Raw genomic sequence first — 9,286 nt, 5'->3', positions numbered from 1 at the left:
TTGTTAAACTGCACTTGCAGTACCCAAACCCTGAGTGGAATTAGGTTTTCCTGACCATACAAATTTTTTTTCTGTACATTAGTTAAAAAGGACTGAGAATGCTGTGGGTCCTGTGTTGACATATCCTATAACAACAATAGCTTTGGAAAAGTTGAATTAGTACTGCCTGCTAAATAATAAAAAGCTTTCCACCATGGAACTGAGGTGTTCTTCCTGAAGACAACAGGAAGACCAGATTGACCAATAATTAGGTGCAGTACAGACTCAATTTCTCCTCTATGTTCATGAAACATTATTATTATTGAGGAAAACTAAAACACACAGAGCATACTATGTAAATATATTTATATTTAAAATTATCACAATTTTGCAATTTTGGGGGTGGAGTGGGGTGCGTGTGTTTAAAACCATACTTAGAACAGATTTGCAAAGTCTTCTCCCACCAAACCTATTCCCAATCCTTCCCTTTTTTTTTAGTGAAATTAAGACAAGATTTTTGTGATCTTATTCCCACAGGCCTGTGGGAAAAGACTGGGACAATGTGGGAGAGTGAAGGGAGCTGGACCAGCCAGCCAGAAAATTAAGAAAGGAATAAACCCATTTTTTAATCCTTGGTTTATTCCTTATTGCATGTGAGGTACTGTCAGTAATCTCCCTCCCTTTTCTATCTTGGATAGATTTTCCAGAGAATTGGTGGGGAGTGCAAAATCTGCAACATTTTAGACCTACATTAATTTAAAGGTATCACTAGAAAAGTTACACTAGATGAAAACCATCTGCTACATAAGCCATGCAGTAATAAGTGTACTTGCTTGATCCCAGCTTTTAGAACAACCATGCTAAGTTAGAGAGCCACCTATAAGGACTTAATTAAAACATCCATGCTGCATTAATAAAATAGTTAAAGATTTTTAAAAAGAAATGTATTTGGCTTTGAGTAAAAATATAAGAGTTAATACATGGATCTAATACACCTTATACCAGTAGAACTTACTGTGCCAGAGAGATGCTGCTCTCAGAAAGATTTCACAGCAATTTTCTTCAAGCAGAATCAGGTAAGCAATAGCCTTTTGCAGATAGCAGTTTATATAGCAAAGCCTTCAGGTCACTGGTCCTACTTACAAAAAAGAGAAATCCTACAAAACACAAATGAACATTAGAACTAAAGCAACCGAATATGGATTTGATATAAATGTTGCAGCAAAACCATGCAATTCACATGGAAACACCCCTCTTTGCAGAGTGGTGTTGGAAAATACAGTTTGAATAAAAGTCATTTTACTGCCCAGCAGCAGTTTAAGAATATGATCATGAAACGATACACATGTCAAAGCGGAATACAAACAAAGGCCTGCCCTTCCTATAGTCCAACACTTCTAGCCAAAATGGACACGTCTCAAAAGAATTAAAAACCATTTATGTGTTGCCAAAATACTTCCAAAGCATCCCAACACCACACGGCCTGGGATTAACAGCAGCAGATGAGGGATGCTTAAAAGCGGGGATGAAGAGAATGATACTAAAGCAACATTATTCAAAAGCACAGTGAGGAAGGAGGAAAAGAGATCTAAGAAGCTGGCGGAACTGTGGCATTTGCAAACACGGCCCAGAAGAGAATGGAGTTGGGAAATGGGTCTCAGAGAAGGTGTGTCCTTGGAGCGGCACCCGGAGGGGTTGGCAGGGGGGTGTGGGGAACGGTGGGCAGGGCATTGTCGTGCCCAGTGTAGGACCTGGGGAGAGGGAGCTGCGCTGCCAGGGCGGGCACGGGGTGCGGGAGGCAGAGTCCTGCTCGCAGCAGCGCGGCTGTTCGCGGAACGCCGCGGGGCAGGGAGATGCCACCCTGCTGCTGCTGGCGCTCCGGGGCTGGCCCCGCTCCCCGCCGGGGGCACGGCAGCGCTGTCCCCGCACGGCAGCCGCGCCCGCGGGCGCGGTGACAGCGGCTGCGGTGACAGCGGCTGCGGTGGCACAGGGCAGCGCACGCACGACACGCGCCGGGCGGGGGACAGGGGCTCACCCACGGCCCTGCCAGCCGGGCCCGCCGCGCTGGGGACGGGGCACGGGGCAGGGCTGCTGCCGGCATGGCCAGGAGTAGGAAACAGGGAAAAGTAGAAGGAAAATTAAAAAAAAAAATATTAAAAAAATTTTAAAAAAAGTTCCCTTCCCCCAGGCAGCTGTGGAGTGTGCTGAAACCCCCTTTTAGGCACAATCAGCCCCGAGCATCTGGGCAAGGATGAGGTGGGTGCAAAGTGCACGGGGAGGAAATGTGTCAGCTGCAGCATCCGAGAGCAGCGGAGCAAGCTCAGACGGGAAATGAGCTTGCGAAGTGCACCCGACAAGATGATCGCGGGGATAAGTTGCTTCTATGGAAACTGCAGCCCGATGAACCAAAAAACAGTTTGATGGCAAAGTTTTAGCAGGAGCTGGCTGATGCCTGGTTTCAGCTACATTCTCCACCCCCTGAAGAAAAAAAGAAAAAAGTAGAAAAAGCTGCACAATGTGTTTCTTGTTATGGACAAAAAAAAAAGAAAAAAAAGAAAAAAAAAAGAAGAAAAAATGGGGACACAGGTTTTTCCCTGTATGGGCTACATCATATTAAGCTGTAAGTTTAGTTCTGGACAAACAATCTCTTGTTGCATCTCTGGGATGGAGGTTAATGAATTCCCACAGATGATGTTGGCCAAACAGTGGTCGGCTTGTGACTTGATTTCCAGCATCATGATGTGAGGGGATCAGTATAGAAAAGCACTTTGAAGGGAAGAGGCTGCCTACAGCAGGATTGTTTCTACAAGCTAATTGTACTGAGTGCAGCTGCACAAAGCTGGATCAACAGTAATAGAAGGCGGCGCAGACTTCCTGACGCCAGCCCCGCAGAGCTCCCACCAACAGCCTGGCAATTCCAGATTGTTTTCCAGACCTTATCTCTCCCCCAAGTTTTTTTTTTTTTCTTCTTCTTCTTCTTCTTCTTTCGCCTTTTTTTTTTTTTTTTAATTTTGTGACCGGAACAAAAGTAACAGGAAAATCCTTTGTGAAAGTAGAAAATGCTGTTACAGATCGGTGCTTTTCGCAGAAGTTGTAACTAAATATTTTGCATGCATTACTCTCCCTCCCGCTCAAAAGAAAGAAAGAAAAAAAAAAGCCAACCCCCAAAACTTCTACAACTTTTCTTTGAATGAGTTGGAAACGTGAGGCAAACAAAAGGGAGCGGGTAGTTAAAAGCGGCCGGGTTTAGCGATATATTTTACCTGGTACATTGAAAACTCCTGTATCAAAATATATTTGGACACCCCGCTTGGACAGGCTGGATGGTGTCAATGACTTGGAACAGGGCCAATTTTAACAGATTTTTTTTTTTTTTTTTTTTAGCCTGGTTTGATGGCTTAAATACGCGGCAATTAAAGCTATTTACATTATTACTGGATGTTTTAGATAGATTTCATTAGAGGCAGGGCACAGGGCCGCGGAGGAACGCGCCGGGCCCCAAGGGGGGTGGGTGGCAGCGCAGCCCCGCAGGTTCTGCCCGGAGCCCTCGCCCCGCACACACCGGGGGGAGCCTGCCTGGGGGGCGACCCTGGGGCTAGGCTGAGAAGACCTTCAGAGGCCAAAGAATGGGCATCAAAACAACCATGAAAATACACTTTTTTTGGCGCGGGGGGGGGGGGGGGGGGGGAAGGGAGGGGAAGGGGTGCGGCGGGACCGAACCCCTCACTCTCTGCCCCACATCGGAGCCAGGGAAGCGCGGCCCGCTCCTTCCCGCCCTGCAACCCGGGACAGCCGGGCTGGGGGGCGAGCGGCGCCGGCACCTTTCCCCCCTCGTCCACCCGCGATTTTGCCCGTTTTACTCTTTCCTCTCTCCTTTCTGCGGGCGCCCCCCCCGCCTTCCCACATTCCCTCGTCCTCCCCCCGCGGCATGGCGGGGCGTCCGGCGGCGGCCCCCGCTGCAGGTGCGCCCGGGAGGGGGAAGCGAGGCCGGGCCGCCGCCGCGGGCGCAGCCCCGGTCGCCATGGCAGCCGCCTGAGCGGCGCCGCCGGGCCCGGGCGGCGCGGGCGGGGGGGGCGGCGGCGAGGGGCTGATGTCACGGGGCTGGCGCCGCGCAGTCCGGGCCGGCCCCGGGCGCGGGGCGGGGCGCGGGGGCGCGGGGGGGAGTCCGGCGCCCCCGGGGCGGCCGCGCTCCCGCCGCCGCTCCGCGCACCCAGCGCCGCCGCGGGCTGGCGCCGGCCGGGGGGACCCGCGGAGCGCAGCCACGGGTCCGCGATCCCGGGGGCGAAAGCGGCGCTTTGTGCGCGGCTTCGAGTGGCGGCGGTTCGGGGCTGGGAACCGACTGTAAAAGTCCCGGCTGAAAACTAAGGGGTGGACGCGCGGCTCCCGAGGCGCTCGGAGCTGCCTGGGACGGTCCTGGAAAAGTCCCCGAGGAGCAGCTCGCACGCAGTGCCCTCCCCGGTGGTTTCGGGCTCCCCCCGCCCCGCAATGCCCGCCGGACAGCGGGACCGCCGCGGGTGCGACACCGCCCGTGGGGCCCGTGTCAGAGCGCAGGAGCTCCCGAAGCTAGCGAGCCGCTGCCAAAGCTTTCTGTGGTAAAGCAGCAGAATTGAGGGAATGCAGTGTTAGGGAAAGCCTCTCAAGCCGCTCTCCTGGCTGCTCGCGGGCTCTATTTTGCGTGCAGAACGCGCACATGACAGTCATTTGATGACATAGAAAATAGCCAGGTTAGGCTCGCCACACAACTTCCCGGTGTTCCAAAAAGCGTGCTAAGCCCTTGGTGTGGAAAACCGAGAGCAATAATACGGGGTCCTCTGCAGCGCCCGGCCGGCCGGTGCTGCTGCGCTGTCCAAGAACGACAAACAGTGATGGGAGAAGCATGAACATATTTACGTTGGCTATTATTACAACCAAACCACTCAACATTTCTTCCACTTTTGCCTTCATTAGACAGAAACGCAAGTATGTTGCAGGACCAAAACCTGTGGCCGCTGATCAAGTTCCACCACCAATTGGTATCTTACAGATGTAAGGGTTGAAGTCACCTTAAGTCGTGATTTTAAGTGAGTCGTTAATTGGCAGGGTGTTTTTATTATTATTTACTCTCTGTGACTGCACATGAACAGTGTACTTGCCTTCCTATCAGATTGAATGTCGAGATTCACTTTCACCCTTCGCGTTTCAAAACGCGTTGAATTGTGTTCCTGTCAGCCTCGGCACCGCCTCCAGTCCACCCCGGAGAACAGCCCCGGGGCAAACACCCTGGTGTGACAGTCACCCAAGTGCCCTGTTAAGAGAATAACCAACCACCAGCTCAGGAATGCCACGTTAATTGGAAAAAAAACCTGATGTGGCTCTTCGCAGCTTTGTCTCCAAGTGTCCGCAATGTTCCTCTCTCACAGCCCCGACCCCCTTCGTGTAGCTATGCAACAACCTCGCAGATAAATCCAGTATTTGTCTGCTTTTAATATTTATGATTGGCAGCACAGTCCTCACTGATTTTATGGATGTATGCGTTTACTACGGTTTTGTTTGCAATGACACTAACGCTCTTTGAGCATCTGTGTGGTTCTACTATTAAAAAATTGCTGCGATTTGTGCTGAATTTAATTTCTATTATTTGCATCTATACGTTCATGTTTTTGTAAGTTGAACTTTCCTTAGGTAGTGTGTGGAATGGAAGGTGGAAGCTGTGTCCGTTTTGTTACACGGCCGGTAGCATAAGCAAAATATAGGAAAATACAATGGAACTAAACTTAAAAAAAAAATCAATGTCACTTCTCCAGCTCAACAAAACAGAAAAACCCCGAAAACTTTTTCCTCTGGAATGTTTCTGGAAGATGTTTCATTGGCTGCAACCAAAAGCTGCTAAAAGTACAGCGTGTAGTAAGCATTTGCATTTGTCACCAGAAACAATCTATGCATAATTAATGGCAGCACTGTGTCACGAGCACTGATAGGGCGCAGATGAGCAGCCTTTCAAGGGTAATACATGTAAATGCACTTCCAATATGCAGATTTGCTTAATGATCTCCAATTAATAGCATCATCTGAAGTAGCCCCGTTCTCAGGAAGCAGGGCGCTGGGAGTGACGCCTGCCTGGCTGCTGAGGCGCTCAATGTCCCAATGTCCCGTTCTCACTAGGACAGAAAGTTGCAGTGGGGTTTAAGGGCTTATTTTATCTTTGATCTTGGTTTATTTGATTCCTGCTTACAGCCGCGTCCAACAGCGCTGGCTGCAAACCCGGCCATTGACTTTCGCTGCCGTGTGCTGAGCGGGGACGTGCAGACCCAGCCGGGACGCTCCAATTCACGGTGACCTGGGGAAGCTCAGCCCTCGCCACCCCTCGCTGCAGCGGGACCTGCGCACCCCGCACTGCGGCCCTGGCGGGGCGCCGCCAGCCCCGCACACCGGGCCGAGCCCGCGCAGACACTAGGGACACCGGGGTGCGGAGGAGGGCAGGGAGCGGGCACGGACGGGGAGAGGACAGGAGGGGTGCCCGGGGGCACGGAGGGGTGTCTGACAGCCCAAGGGGTGCCAGTGGGCACGAAAGGCTGTCTGAGGGCCGGAGGGGTGCCAAGGTACCTGGAGGGGTGCCTGAGGGCCCGGCGGGAACGCGGCGCTGCCGCCCGAGACCCCGCGCGGGCCCGCGTAGCCCCGCACACTATTTACTCCCTCAGCTGTGCGCGCGGCCACGCCCCCCGCCGCCATTGGCTGTCCGGGCGGAAGGCCCCACCAGTGAGGGCGCCCTGCGGTGATGGACGTGCCGGCGGCCGCCAATGGCAGCGAGCGCGGGCCGGGCCCTGCGGCGGCCGCCGTATAAAAGCGGTCGCGCAGCGCTGGCCCTCAGTGCGAGCTCCGGCAGCGCCAGAGCGGCAGCAGAGCGTTCCTCAGGCTCCAGCCCGCACGCCAGAACCGCGCTCTCCTCCCGCCTGCCCTGCCAGCATGAAAGCCTTCAGCCCGGTGCGGTCCGTCAGGAAAACCGGCCTCTCGGAGCACAACCTGGGCATCTCCCGGAGCAAGACCCCCGTGGATGATCCCATGAGTCTGCTGTACAATATGAACGACTGCTACTCCAAGCTGAAGGAGCTGGTGCCCAGCATCCCGCAGAACAAGAAAGTGAGCAAGATGGAAATCTTGCAGCACGTCATCGACTACATACTGGACCTGCAGATCGCCTTGGACTCGCACCCCAGCATCGTCAGCCTGCACCACCAGAGACCGGGGCAGAACCCTTCCTCCAGAACTCCCCTGACCACGCTCAACACGGACATCAGCATCCTCTCGCTACAGGTAAGCGCGTCCCCCGCTCGCCGCCGAGCCGCATCGGGAGCTGGGGCGGCGCTCCGTGTGCCCAGCGCGGGCGGGCGGGCGGCGGTGACAGCGGCCGCGGGGCGCTCCCTCTCCCGCCGCAGGAGCCGGGACGATCTGCTCCGGCCTCCCTGTGGGTGCTCGGCCACCTCGCCCTTACCCTGCTCTTGTTCTCTCGCAGGCGTCCGAGTTCCCCTCAGAGCTCATGTCAAGCGACAGCAAAGCACTTTGTGGCTGAATCAAACGGTGAGTGCAGTGCGCCTTTTCCCTAAACTTCGGGTAAAAACTGCCTGCCGGGGCAATGGGGGGCGTGATGGCAAGTGCTAAAAATAGGTCCTAAAAGTTGATTAGGAGATGCCTTTATAATCAGTAAGAAATGAGACTAATAACTGAGTCTTGAGGTCCTAAGTGTGTGTGTGAGTCGCTAAGGTTCACCCAGCAGCACAGGCTCCTCTGATGCTGCTCGCTGCTTAATGCAAATTCTTATCTGTTCTTGGAGCCTTAACTTCCTGGGCCAAAGTGACTGATTAAGTTGGGAATCTTGGCACAATTCCTTGAATTCTGTGATGTGGGATTGTCTGCGTTATCAGTTAAATAAGTGACTGCTTTTAATCAAATAATTGCTCTAAGAGGCAGACTGGCGCCTCTGAGCATTGCGTTTACAGAGATCTAAATAAAGATTGGACTGAGAATCCTCTTTCTAGCCTTTCCCTGGAGTGTATGTTATTTTTATGTTCAATTTGTGCTCTTGAGAGCGAGTGTGTGAGCTTGTATGTGTTGCATCTGGACGCCAGGGTTTGCCCAATCTCTGAGTGTTTGGTTAAATGTTCAAACTGTGGCTTCCTCTCTGGCGCCAGTCTGTCCGGATCTCTGCCCTGTTAGCATTCTCCTAAATATGCCTCTTTTCAATCTCTTGCAGGTGTTCCACTGATGAGATTTTTTTTTTTCCTTTTGCACAAGAAAATGTCTACAGGATTTTTTTTCTTTTTTGAGGTGCTGAATTTATTTTTCAGCTGTATCTGGAGGGGAAAATCCACGTTCAAGTACAAGGAACTTTTAAAATGAATAAAGAAGAAAAAATCAAGATTGATCTTTATCCCCACCCCATTTTTCAACTTGGACTGAACCTAGTTATTTATGAAGAGACTCTTAAATACCCTTTCCCTAGTTGGAAGGCTTCCTTTATATACTATTCCCAACGTGGGGAGCGAAACAAAAATCTCACAAGGAGTTGCCCATTTTAAAGCAGACTTTGCCTTTTTTTCCAAAGGTGGAGCGTGAGTACCGGAAGGATCTAGTGTTCAGTTTTTTAGGAAAGTCTGTGGTCAGAAATTACCTTTTTGACACAAACCTAAGACTGAATGCTGTGTATATATTTATATATAAATATATATATATGAGTGAAACCTTGTGAACTCTTTAATTAGAGTTTTCTTGTATAGTGGCAGAAATATACATTTCTGCAAAAAGTGTAATGATGTACTTAATCATGCTAAACTTTTTATAAAAGTTTAGTTGTAAACTTAACCCTTTTTATACAAAATAAATCAAGTGTGTTTATTGAACTGATTGCTTGCTTTATTCTTTGGGGACCAACTGTTGGCTTTGATTTGTGTTGTTTCTGTTGTTTTTTTTAATACTTATACATTGTTACGAATTTATGAAGTAAAAATTCAAATATGTAGAGACTATAAAGAATAAAATTACCTGAAGTGAATAATTCTTGTAACTTGGAAAATCTTATTTGAGTGTATATTGCAGTCTTCTAAGTCATCTGCCTGTAAACAGTATCAAAGGAACGAGAAAAGGAACTTGATACACAAGGGATGCTATTGACAAAAGTGCTTGGAAATGTACAAAAGCAGTTAATCCTGAGGCATTCCCATAGAGTATTGCCTTTTTTCTTCCCTCCCACCCCTCAGCATGATTCAGTTCGGGGTAGTAATGGCCCAGATCTGTTAATTTGTGCTTGGAATAATCACTCAGAGTTAAGGGTTGT

At 50.7% G+C, this 9,286-nt stretch overlaps 1 protein-coding gene across 1 annotated transcript; it reads left to right on the top strand.

Moving 5' to 3' along the window:
• The first annotated feature begins 6,843 nt into the window (after positions 1-6,843).
• Positions 6,844-9,007, top strand: ID2 (inhibitor of DNA binding 2). The gene is made up of 3 exons (XM_059469326.1): positions 6,844-7,269; positions 7,469-7,533; positions 8,207-9,007. The coding sequence occupies exons 1-2, from the start codon at positions 6,922-6,924 to the stop codon at positions 7,523-7,525; spliced, it is 405 nt and encodes a 134-aa protein (XP_059325309.1). The 5' UTR covers positions 6,844-6,921; the 3' UTR covers positions 7,526-7,533; positions 8,207-9,007.
• The last annotated feature ends 279 nt before the right edge of the window (positions 9,008-9,286 follow it).

This window comes from Ammospiza nelsoni, chromosome 3, assembly GCF_027579445.1.
Source record: "Ammospiza nelsoni isolate bAmmNel1 chromosome 3, bAmmNel1.pri, whole genome shotgun sequence".
Lineage (NCBI taxonomy): Eukaryota > Metazoa > Chordata > Aves > Passeriformes > Passerellidae > Ammospiza > Ammospiza nelsoni.
The sequence above is the reverse complement of the archived record's forward strand: the minus strand, read 5'-3'. Positions and strand labels throughout refer to the sequence as shown.